The 13,376-nt window shown below is 47.4% G+C and overlaps 1 protein-coding gene across 1 annotated transcript in view; it reads right to left on the reverse strand.

Moving 5' to 3' along the window:
• The window catches only part of B3GLCT (beta 3-glucosyltransferase), a 160,521-nt gene extending 149,366 nt beyond the window's left edge, over nt 1-11,155 (reverse strand). The window contains exon 1 of the mRNA XM_065397585.1: nt 11,077-11,155. Coding sequence (XP_065253657.1) covers nt 11,077-11,155 — 79 coding nt within the window. The remainder of the gene's footprint in view (nt 1-11,076) is intronic.
• Nucleotides 11,156-13,376: the final 2,221 nt, after the last annotated feature.

Consider the following 13,376-nt stretch of genomic DNA (forward strand, 5'->3'; position numbering starts at 1 on the left):
CCCTTGCCTTTTGGCAGTAGATGGTTTATTACGACTGGTAACCGTCCTCGTCGGACAATCATGGATATCAGTCATAGCATATTATTTTCTGCCAAGTATTGTCTGCTGAGCACCCAGAAGAGGCCGAGGGCGATCTGGGTGCTGGCAGACATATGGCTGGCACACGTGGGGCTACATTGCTACACAGCAGCAACCCCTTGCCTTTAACCGTCCTCGTTGGACAATGATGGCTACCAGTCGTAGTATACTATTTTCTGCCAAGTATTGTCTGCTAAGCACCCAGAAAAGGCCGAGGGCGATCTGGGTGCTGGCAGAGATGTGGCTGGCACACGTAGGGTTACATTGCTACACAGCAGCAACCCCTTGCCTTTTGGCAATAAATAGTATATTATGATTGGTATCCATCATTATCATACTGGTACGCGCCCAGTATTTGCTGCCAAGCACCCAGAAAATGCCGAGGGCTATCAGTCATGCTGCACTGTCGTCTTAAGATGTAAAAAATAGATTTGTTCTGTATTCATTTCCTTCCCCCCTCCCTCCGTCAAATCAACGGCCCGCTAAACCCAGGCTTAGGAGTTCAATCTCGGGGGGGTGCATTCTGTGTGACAGTTGTTTGTATTTCTCCCTGATGCACAGCCACTTTTCTTGATTTTAATTCCCTGTACCTGTACGCCATGTCGTCACTCGCCCCTCCCTCCCTCCCTCCATTCTTCCCCTGGTCTTTAGATACTAGTTTCGCGCCTTTTTTCAGACCAGACGCCATAGCTATCACTGGGATCATGGATCCCGCTCAGATCACCGCGGCAATTATGAGCACTATGAACACCACGCGCATTGTCCTGGAGTATATGCAAAGCCTGGACATGCCAAAGCAAAGCCAGGACCAGCTGAGGAGGAGGCGATTGCAGCGCGGCGACGATAGTGATGAGGAAATTGACATGGACCTCTCACAAGGCACAGGCCCCAGCAATGTGGAAATCATGGTGTTACTGGGGCAGGTTCATGCCGTGGAACGCCGATTCTGGGCCCGGGAAACAAGCACCGACTGGTGGGACCGCATCGTGTTGCAGGTCTGGGACGATGCCCAGTGGCTGCGAAACTTTCGCATGCGTAAGGGCACTTTCATGGAACTTTGTGACTTGCTTTCCCCTGCCCTGAAGCGCCAGAATACCAGGATGAGAGCAGCCCTCACAGTTGAGAAGCGAGTGGCGATAGCCCTGTGGAAGCTTGCAACGCCAGACAGCTACCGGTCAGTCGGGAATCAATTTGGAGTGGGCAAATCTACTGTGGGGGCTGCTGTGATCCAAGTTGCCAGGGCAATGAGAGACCTGGTGATATCAAGGGTAGTGACTCTGGGAAACGTGCAGGACATAGTGGATGGCTTTGCTGCAATGGGATTCCCAAACTGTGGTGGGGCGATAGACGGAACCCATATCCCTATCTTGGCAGCGGCGCACCAAGCCACTGAGTACATAAACCGCAAGGGGTACTTTTCAATGCTGCTGCAAGCCCTGGTGGATCACAAGGGACGTTTCACCGACATCAACGTGGGCTGGCCGGGAAGGGTACATGATGCTCGCGTCTTCAGGCACTCTGTTCTGTTTCGAAAGCTGGAGGAAGGGACTTTCTTCCCGGACCAGAAAATAACCGTTGGGGATGTTGAAATGCCTATCGTGATCCTTGGGGACCCAGCCTACACTTTAATGCCATGGCTCATGAAGCCGTACACAGGCAGCCTGGACAGGAGTCAGGACCTGTTCAACTACAGGCTGAGCAAGTGCCGAATGGTGGTGGAATGTGCATTTGGGCGTTTAAAAGCGCGCTGGCGCAGCTTACTGACTCGCTCAGACCTTAGCGAAAAGAATATCCCCATTGTTATTGCTGCTTGCTGTGCGCTCCACAATATCTGTGAGAGTAAGGGGGAGACATTTATGGTGGGGTGGGAGGTAGAGGCAAATCGCCTGGCCGCTGATTACGCGCAGCCAGACACCAGGTCGGTTAGAGCAGCACAGCAGGGCGCGGTGCGCATCAGAGAAGCTTTGAAAACTAGTTTTGTGACTGGCCAGGCTACGGTGTGAAACTTCTGTTTGTTTCTCCTTGATGAAATCGCCAACCCCCCACCCACCCGGTTAACTCTACTTCCCTGTAAACCAAGCACCCCACCCTCCCCTACCCTCCCCTCTTCAAGCACCACTTGCAGAGGCAATAAAGTCATTGTTACTTCACATTCATGCATTCTTTATTAATTCAGCACACAACTAGGGGGATAATTGCAAAGGTAGCCCGGGATGGGTGGGGGAGGAGGGAAGGAAAAGGACACACTGCACTTTAAAACTTTAAAACTTATTGCTGTGGAAATCATCTAGGGTGGAGTGATTGGGTGGCCGGAGGCCCCCCCACCGTGTTCTTGGGCGTCTGGGTGAGGAGGCAATGGGACTTGGGGAGGAGGGCTGTTGGTTACAGAGGGGCTGTAGCGGCGGTCTCTGCTCCTGCTGCCTTTCCTGCAGCTCAACCATATGCAGGAGCATATCACTTTGATGCTCCAGCAGCCGGAGCATCGACTCTTGCTTTCTGATTACAAGCTGACGCCACTTCTCCTCTTCAGCCCGCGTTTCAGCACGCAACCTCTGCTCTTCAGCCCGCCACCTCTCCTCTCGCTCATATTGGGCTTTTTTAAAATCAGTCATTGACTGCCTCCACGCATTCTGCTGTGCTCTGTCAGCGTGGGAGGCAGTCTGTAGTTCAGTGAACATTTCGTCACGCGTCCTTCGCTTCCGTTTTCGAATATTCACTAGCCTCTGTGAAGGTGAAACATTTGCAGCTGGTGGAGGAGAAGGGAGAGGTGGTTAAAAAAGATACATTTTAGAGAACAATGGGTACAGTCTTGCACGTTAGATTTTGCTGTTCACATCACACAGCACATGTGGTTTCGTTACAAGGTCGCATTTTTCCTCTTATATTGAGGGCCTGCCGGTTTTGTGTGAGAGATCACTCACGCAGTGCCAGGCCACAGATTTCAGCTTGCAGGCAGCCATGGTAAGACACAGTCTTTTGGCTTTTTTAACCTTGTTAACAAGTGGGGATGGTTTAAAACAGTACTGCTCTCATTAACCATACCAAGCACCCGTTGGGTTGGCCATTTAAAATGGGTTTGCAATGTAAAAGGAGGGGCTGCGGTTTCAGGGTTAACATGCAGCACAAACCCAACTAACTCCCCTCCCCCACACACCCAATTCTCTGGGATGGTCACTTCACCCCTCCCCCCCACCGCGTGGCTAACAGCGGGGAACATTTCTGTTCAGCAGAGCAGGAACGGGCACCTCTGAATGTCCCCTTAATAAAATCGCCCCATTTCAACCAGGTGACCGTGAATGATATCACTCTCCTGAGGATAACAAAGAGCGATAAGGAATGGATGTTGTCTGCATGCCAGCAAACACCGGGACCATACGCTGCCATGCTTTGTTATGCAATGATTCCAGACTACGTGCTACTGGCCTGGCGTGGTAAAGTGTCCTACCATGGCGGACGGGATAAGGCAGTCCTCCCCAGAAACCTTTTGCAAAGGCTTTGGGAGTACATGAAGGAGAGCTTTCTGGAGATGTCCCTGGAGGATTTCCGCTCCATCCCCATACACGTTAACAGACTTTTCCAGTAGCTGTACTGGCCGCGATTGCCAGGGCAAATTAATCATTAAACACGCTTGTTTTTAAACCATGTGTAATATTTACAAAGGTACACTCACCAGAGGTCCCCTGTGTGCCCACAGGGTCTTGGGTGAGTTCGGGGGTTACTGGTTCCAGGTCCACGGTGATAAACATATCCTGGCTGTTGGGGAAACCGGTTTCTCCGCTTCCTTGCTGCTGTGAGCTATCTATGTTCTCTCCATCCTCATCTTCCTCGTCCGCCGAACCCGCTTCCCTGTGTCTTTCTCCAGTGAGGGACTCATAGCACACGCTTGGGGTAGTGGTGGCTGCACCCCCTAGAATGGCATGCAGCTCCGCGTAGAAGCGGCATGTTTGCGGCTCAGCCCCGGACCTTCCGTTTGCTTCTCTGGATTTGTGGTAGGCTTGCCTTAGCTCCTTAATTTTCACGCGGCACTGCTGTGCGTCCCTGTTATGGCCTCTGTCCTTCATGGCCTTGGAGACCTTTTCTAATATTTTGCCATTTCTTTTACTGCTTCGGAGTTCGGCCAGCACTGATTCATCTCCCCAGATGGCGAGCAGATTCCCTACCTCCCGTTCTTTCCAGGCTGGAGCTCTTTTGCGATCCTGGGACTGGGACTCCATCACGGTTACCTGTGCTGATGAGCTCTGCATGGTCACCTGTGCTCTCCACGCTGAGCAAACAGGAAATGAAATTCAAACGTTCGCGGGGCTTTTCCTGTCTACCTGGCCAGTGCATCTGAGTTGAGAGTGCTGTCCAGAGCGGTCACAATGAAGCACTGTGGGATAGCTCCCGGAGGCCAATAATGTCGAATTCCGTCCACACTAACCCAATTCCGACCCCCTAAGGCCGATTTTATCGCTAATCCCCTCGTCGGAGGTGGTGTAAAGAAACCGGTTTAAAGGGCCCTTTAAGTCGAAAGAAAGGGCTTCGTCGTGTAAACGTGTCCAGGCTTAATTCGATTTAACGCGGCTAAAGTCGACCTAACCTCGTAGTGTAGACCAGGCCTAAGTTGAAACTGCCTTAGGAGCACACATGTCCACCTTAATAAAAATCTTTTTTGTTTGTTTTTCAAATTGTAAATACTTAAACTTTAAAAAAAAAAAAAAAAAATTCTGCTCCCTTCCCAATGTAACCTTTTATCCAATTATGTCTCAGTTTACCTGCCTGTAAAATGGGGATATTTACCGTAGGGGGCTGAGGCGTTGTAAAGATTAAGATTTTTTAATTAAAGGTGACAGAGAAGTGAAAAGTATTCTGAACCAAAACTGCTATAATTTAAGGAAGGCTCCAAAGACTCCGCTCAGCCTGGTCACTATTACACATTTACTGTTTCCCTTGACACCGAGAAAGCCTTCTACTGGGTCAGATGAAGTTTCTTATTGCAGCTTTTAAACATATATAGTTTGGAATGAAGTTTTTTAAAAATGAATAGCTACTCTTTATAAATCTGCTTTGCCAGAATACTAGTAAATAGTATCCCCACTAGGCATCTTGTAATTTAGGAGAAGGACTAGGCAGGATTGTCCCAACTCTTTTGCTTTTTCATCTCTGGTTCTCCATAGCCCCATACCCTTTAAATTGGAGCCCAAATGTCAGTAAATATCTAGGATCTGTATTTCATGACGACATCCCAGCTACTGTTGAAACTAATCTCTAACTCATACCAGTGAAGACAAGAAAACATTGGTAAACAGCCACCCCAAAACATCTAATGGAGAAGACTTGATTTGATTGAGGCCCCAGTTCTTTCAGGGGTTACGCATGGGAGGACCCATGGGATTCAATGGGACTCTCCATTAGTGCAGGGATCTACCCGCACAATGTTATTTATTTTCAAATCAGAGACTAAGAAATCATTTTGCACTTCTATTTTGAAAGGACACAATGTGTTTTGAGAACTCCAGTGTTTTCTAATGAACAACAAAGGCTACACTTCCATTTTTGTCGGTATAACTTATGTCGCTCAGGGGTGTGAAAAAACACACACCCCTGAGCGACATGAGATATACCAACAGAAGCGCCGGTGTGAACAGCGCTATGTCGGCGGGAGAGTTGCGTTGGTTCAGCTGTGCCGCTGTAAGCTCACTAATGCAGACGTTGCCAAACACTAATTTTATCTCTCTCTGAAAACCTCAAAACCTTATCCTCTATCCACTACATGAATCAAAATAACTGCATTTGGAGCACTACACAAGGAATACCTTGCATAGGCAAAACAGCTCCATGTCCTCTATTTGACAGAATTCTAATTTCAAGATCAATGCAAGAAATCATCTTTTGGGAAACTTAATATTCGCAAGGCATTAACCTGAAGATGATGTATCACCAGGTAAATTGTGTTGCTCTGCATGACTGCAACATAAATATTGAGTTTCATTATTCTCTATTTTTAACATGCCGGTGAGGGGTTGCATAAAGAGATCTGATTTTAATATGCAACTGAGACTGAAAAGAAATACTTCCTTTCTCATCAGACCTTTAAGTAACTCATGCAACACAGCTTCTGAGATTAATATTTTATAAATCTACAGGATCCTTGAAACAAATCAAGGCTTACACAGCTAACCTGGAAAAAAGATCTAGACTGTACTATATCCTTGACAGCACAGAAAAAAAATCTAAGGAGTTATATAGAGATGAAGTAGGTTATAAATCTCTCTTTTTTTATATTGTCAAAAGGTATGTGGAGCCCACATGCCTTGCTAAATCTGTTATTTCCATCTCCTACTTCTGCTGTTCACCTGGGACACTCTCATATGCAGTTTCTATGGCCACCAAAATTCACTTTTTGGACATAGTCCAGAAGAGTACAGGGGAGTCGCATCTTACGCAGGGGTTAGGTTCTGAAGTCAGCGCGTAAGGCGAAAATCGCATATAGTCAAACGCTCATTGAGTGGAATGGCAGGCGGAATCGCCCTCACTACAGGTACAGTATTTAAATTGTTATTTTTCTCTTTTTTTGTTTTGCAGAGCGCGTACAGTTAAAATCGCATAAGTTAAATGCGCTTATGATGTGACTCCACTATGACGACACTGGTAGTCTAAATGTGTCACTATCCTTCTTCCTGATAATTTTACATTCTCAGCCCTGCTCTTTTCCAACAGATAAGCACAAAAATTGACTTTGTATCCTTCGCACTAAGTGAACTGGGAAGACTTTTCAAATATTCACATAGGCCACTAGTGGCTTTAGAGTTTAACATGCACAAATATTGAATTATCTTTTGGCAGACAATCAGTAGAAAATGACTGCTCAGAGAATTTCTTAATACTCAGGAACCACTCTCTAGGTAGATTACTCAGTGCTCTGAAAAGAAGGCACAAGGCAGAGTCCAGCAGACTAGACTGTAAGCTCTTTGGAGTAGGGACTGTCTGACTGTTCTGTGCCAATGCAGTCCTGGTCCAACACTGGTGCTCCTAGGCACCACCACAATACATATAACAACAATAACAGTGGCCTTTCTCCAAACATTGTCACAAATTCAGATAATTGCAGTATGTTTCATTTAATGTTTCTCAGAAGAGACCTATTGGGTTCCCCAAACTCACAAGGACCCAAATGCCCACTCTGCCCTCCCAATTCCAGAAACACTTCCAATCCCCTAATGTTTGTCAACCAATATACATATACCACACGCACCCCTGTGAATAGTTACCATGTTACATGATCATCATAAAAGAATTATGAGAAGAATTTGATTAGCTAGCGAATGTTCCAGTTGTGGAGGCACCAAGAGAAACCACATAAGTCAAACTTATTAACCAATTTACCTTGCAGGCAATCTTTACAATTGTCTAAGAAAAAATAGTAAGGAAATCACATAAGTGTTACCTGCTATTTTAAGTTCACATTTTTTATATTTCAAGTATTGTAGACTTTGACCTGGTTGGCACCTACAGTTGTTTATGTGATTTGCACAGCAAGTTGAAAATGTCAAGTTCCAGTCCTCACCCTCTCTGGCTGGCTACCAGTAGCCATTCTGATTCTACTTCCATAGTAACTGAAGTTGAATAAGGTAAAGGAGAGCAGAGCACTTTTAGATATTTAAAACCCTGTCCTCACTTTTACCACTCTGATATCTGTTTCCTTTGATAACAGAAATGGAAACCAGAATCAGCAGAAAAAGTCAGACTCCTTGGTTTTCAGACCATTTCCACCAAAATTGGAAATTGAAATCCGGGAAAGTAAAATAATTGCTTTTAATTACTACTGATCTTTTTCTAAAGTTCCCCATTACAATGATGAAAATTGGGATTGGAAAGGTCACTGGCAGATAGCTTTCCCTCTCCAATACTCTCACTTATCTTTCCCATTGCTCAACAGGTAAACAGCAGACTATTATGAACCTTGATTCTATAATAATGTAAATGTAAAGAAAAACATTTTAAGTGTTCCCTTTTAGAAACAAGAGGAGCTTCCACACACTTAAAATGAGTAAAAATCTTTCATTTAAGTTATAAATATTTTAAAACATTTCTAAGAGCAAAAGCATGGTATAACCAGACCATATCAAAGCATATACCAAGGAACTAAAGAACATTTATTGTATCTTCCTCTTTGAGGGCCTGACTTCAGGGAGCTTTGAATCAACGGGAGTCTTTCCAGTTGAGATGCTTTGCATCAGTCTTTTAACGAGCTAAGGGAAAACTATGATATTATCCCTTATCTTATGAGAGTCTTTTCATGTGTTATTGTTTATATGTATGTCAAAAAACATGGTCAATAAACGGTTTTCAAAAATTTGAAATACTTGGAACAGCTAGGTTTAGAATGCTGAAACAGCTGATATTACTGCCTCTTGTAGGTACAGCATGCAAGACAGGGGCTCCTTGGACTTTTACTAATTATCATTTAATGAAAGAGATCCTTTCAGCCCGAGTCTCTCTTTTGGTGCCCTGTATTATTTTGCTGCCTTTGTCAGATTCTCACAGGACACCAGGGTTTATGGCTTGATATGTTTCCCAAGGTAACATCTACAATGCTGCGGTCACTCAGACAGATTGGGGTCTTCGATACTGAGACAACCCAGGAGCAGTAAAGAGGCAAAATAAAGCAGTCTTTTATCTATTTACACTGAAGTTTTTATACCAGCTCTTCTTGACTGCTACTGCCCTATTAACTTCAAAGGCTTCTAACCTAACCAGTAAAGAGCAAAGTCTTATTAGTGCTACAAACTTGTTAGGCCAGAGTTTTTAGGAGTACTGTGAGCTCCAGCACCCCAAACATTATGTAAGGCAATTAAAACAAGTCACATTTAATTTTTTAGATTAGCTCCTTAAAGAAGCAACTGAGACATGTATGAAAAAATATTCAGGCTGAAGTCACCATTTTAAACTATTAAAAATTATTCCTTAAATTGTTTATTATGTACAATATCTCTTTGTATAAAAAAAGATTGGAGGGGGGGGTTTGGAGGAGGGGGTCATTCTATTGTGCTTCTTTATGAAAAAGTCTTGAGCATAAGACTAAGTATAAAACTATATAAATATTTTTCTCCACTGTGCATGTTACCAGCAAATACATTTGGTAGAAGAAAGTTCTAAGATATCTAATTACCTTTACCCCTTTTTTGTAAAATGGCAATGGATAAGAATGTTTAACACTGTTCAGAAATATTTAACTTTCCCTCTGCCATCTCAAATGCGCAGGATGCTTGTGAAAGAAGAGGCTGCTCTTAGCATAAAAGAAAAGGATATTTCTAAGACTATGCAAACTAAGGTTCTGATCTTGCAATGAGGTCCATGTGAGCAAATCCCTAAACCCATACGGACACCCACTGACTTTAATTGGGTCCACACACCTACAATTCCATTGCCCTCTCCCCCTTTTGAAGTTAATTAATTTTTAAGGTTTTTTTTAAAAACTGACTGACTTTCCCCTTACACAGCAATAAACTTGAAGCTTCTATTCTAAGGCTGGGATGAGAGTTTGGAGGATGGGAGATTCACCTTCATCAGGAAAACTGTTTCAGTGAGATATTTACAGTTAAGCAAAATCCTTCATCCTGAGAGGGATTGAAATATGGCTTTAAAAAGAGACAATGAGATAACTGCATTTTGGGATTAAACTATTTTGGTGAGGAAGATAAACTTTACAAGAAAGAAAAATCAATATTTGTATTTCAGTTTGAATTTTGTTTATATTTAAATATTCCCCTGCAGGGTTTGCAACCCCAAAATTGCACTAGTGAAAAAGAACCAGATATCAAGGTTGGTTAAGAACAAATTGACAATGCTATATTATTCTCCAAGATGAGAGAAATGTTTTCAGAGCACAAATAATGAAAAACAAATTAGATTTGGAAGAATCTTTCATTTTTACTCATCCAAGGCAGTGGTTTCCAAACTGTGGTACACAGACCACTGGGCTGTGGAAAGCCGGCTGCTCACATGGGACTAACTCTCCTCTTTTATTCTCCCATCTGGCAAAGCATATTACAGGTCAGGTAAACCACATTAATACTGGGAAAGTATTTCCTTTTTCATGTTAGCAATTGCTCCTTGCAATATCGATAGATGGGGAGATGCTCCATGACACTCTTCTGTATTAAGAGGTGCTCCACACATCCTAAAAACCCTGCAGCACCCCTGGCCTAAACGGCTATTTGGAATAGATGTAAGAATTATTTAGTTTTTAAAACACTTGACTTTTACCTGACTGGGGCCCCATCCAGCCTTAAGAGTTGGTAATTTCTCTAGGACTCTACCTAGAGATTGTGGAATTCCCCTCGCTGGAGATTTTTAAGAGCAGGTTGGAGAAACACCTGTCAGGGCTGGTGTAGGTTTCCCTGGTCCTGCACAGCGCTGGGGCTGGGGCTCCCCAGCACTACCTGTCTGTGATTCAGACTCTACGCAACCAGCACTTCACAAACAGCACCAGACACAACCCCGGCCCTGGCACCCCCGCCGGGCACCCCCTCCCGCCGCAGCCCGCGGGGCTGGGGCTCTGGGGGAGGAGGCACCCCCCGAGGCTCCCCCGCCGGCCGCCAGGCTAACTAAGGGAGGCTGCGGTCCCTTCCCCCGTGTCAGGGGAACAGCGCGGGACCCTACCCCGCCCCGGTGCTCGCGGACAACGGCCAGCAGCACCCCCGGGCGGCAGGCGAAGGGCTCCCGGCCCTCACCACAGAACCTCCCGCCCGGCACGGGACGCTCCGAGTCCGGGCAGCCTCCGGCCGGCGGGCGGGCGACAGAGGGCGCCGTGCGGGGGCCCGGGGAGGCGGCTGCTCGCCTCCTCTCCCAACCCATCCCACCAACAAACTTCGAGGAAAGGGGAACGTCCCTCCGCGGCCACTTCCCGCCCGCGGAGAGGAGGCGAGCGGCCGCTGCGGCTCCAGTGCCGCCGCCCCCCATGCCCGGTCTCTCCCCCGCCAACAGCGCGCAGACCGAAGCCCCCCGGCCACTCACCCGGCGCGCAGAGCGGCGGCAGGAGCAGCAGCAGCGCGGGGAGCAGCCAGCAGCAGCAGCCGCCGCGCTCCCGAGGCATCCTGGCAGCGGCCGCAGCCCGCGCGGGGAGGGGAGAGGAGGGGAGCGGCGCGTCTGGCTCCCCGCCTCCCTCTGCGGCAGGAGCTCAAGCCAGCGGCCTCAGGGTGGTGCTTCTGCCGCCGCCAACCCGCCCCACTGGAGCGCAACCGGGCGCCAGGAATCAGAGAGGCGGCGCGTGAGAGGCGCCATCTAGCGGGCGGCAGGGGGAAGGGCGACCCCTCGGAGCTCCACACACCCAGCGGCTGACGAGTCTGGCTCACCGACTCCACCCTCCTGCAGAGACCCCCCTCACACACATCTCCTCTCCCCCCATCGTACTCTCCGCACGCCCCCCTTTCCCTAGAGACCCCCATCCTGCACCCCACACGCTCCCGAGACACAGCACCCTACTCCTCCACATCTCCTCAGAGACACCTCCATCCTACTCCCTGAATCTCTTCCCTTCCTCCAGAGACCCCGGTCCTACACCCCCCCAACATCCTCATACCATCTCCTCCCAGAGACACCTCCATCCCATACATCTCCCCTTCCTCCAGAGACCCCCCATCCTACACACCAACATCCTCACACCCTCCCTCCCCAGACATCTCCATCCCACACATCTTCCCTTCCCCTGGAAACCCCCATCCTACACCCCCAACATCCTCACACCCTCTCCCCCCCGAGACACCTCCATCCTACTCCCCACACCTCCCCCTTCCCCCAGACACCCCCATCCTACACCCCAACATCCTCACACCCTCTCCCCCCAGAGATACCTCCATCCTACTGTCCACACCTCTCCCCTTCTCCCAGAGACCCCCCATCCTACACCCCAACATCCTTACACCCTTTCCCCTACAGACACCTCCATCTTATTCCCCATACTTACAGACCCCCCCATCCTGCACACCAACATCCTCACACCCTCTCGCCCCAGAGACACCTCCGTCCTACTCCCCACACCTCTCGTCTTCCCCCAGAGACACCTCCATCCTACTCCCCACACCTCCCCCTTCCCACAGAGACTCCCCATCGAAGACCACCAACCTCCTCACACCCTCTCCCCCCAGACACCTCCATCCTCCTCCCCATACGTCTCCCTTCCCCCAGAGACCCCCATCCTACACTCCCAACATCCTCACATCCTCTCTTCCCAGAGACATCTCCATCCTACTCCCCACACCTCCCCTCTTCCTCTAGAGATCCCCCCATCCTACACCCCAGCATCCTCACACCGTCTCCCCCCAGAGACACCTCCATCCTACTCCCCATACTTCGGCCAGAGATCTCCGCCATACTACTCCCCCACATCTCCCCAGAGACACCTCTGCACACTCTCCCTATAGACACCTCCATCCTCCCCACACCTCCCCACTCCCCCCAGAAGCTCCCCATCCTACATCTCCATCCTGCTCCCCCACCTCTCCCCAGAGACACTTCCATCCTACTCCCCACTCCCCTCAGAAACCCTCCCATCTGACACCCCCCACATCTTCACTCCCCCCAAAGACACCACCATCCTACACCCCAGCCAACTTCCCTCCACCCACCCCCCGCACCCCTCAGTACCACTCAGAAACACCAGCATCCAACTCCCCACCACATCGCCAGCACCTCTCACACACCAGTCCCACCCAGCATAGACATCCAGCATCCCCATATGCACCTCAGCTCTCCCTCCACAGATACCTAGCAGGGAGCAGCTACCATACAGATAGTTCCTCTACAGACACCTAGTAACTTTCACTCATAACTAGGCTTGGAAGGATTAGATTTTGTATTTGTAAGTGTCAGTATACATTGATTTCACCTCACACACACACACAAACTGAAGAAAAATATTTTCATCAAGGATCATCAAAAGTTATGGATAGGCAAAGTAAGAACAATGCTGCATGAAAACTTAGTTTGATTTAAGGATATTTACTTTGTATATTTTGATGTGAAATTGACAATTTGTGTTTTAATGGTTATAAAGCTTTAAATTTTTGAATCAACATTTATGGCTATTAAATAATTAATTGTGTGATACCTCCATAATTTCCCACAACTGTGAAAATGTAAATATATAAAATTAGAAAAAAAAACTAAAATATACATTATCAATCAAAATTTAAAAAAAAATTGAATTCTGCCAAGTCTACTCATATAGGGCCCTATCAAATTCAGGGTCCATTTTGGTCAATTTCACTGTCATAGGATTTTTAAAATCGTAACTTTCATGATTTCAGCTATTTAAA

This window comes from Emys orbicularis, chromosome 1, assembly GCF_028017835.1.
Source record: "Emys orbicularis isolate rEmyOrb1 chromosome 1, rEmyOrb1.hap1, whole genome shotgun sequence".
Classification (NCBI taxonomy): Eukaryota; Metazoa; Chordata; order Testudines; family Emydidae; genus Emys; species Emys orbicularis.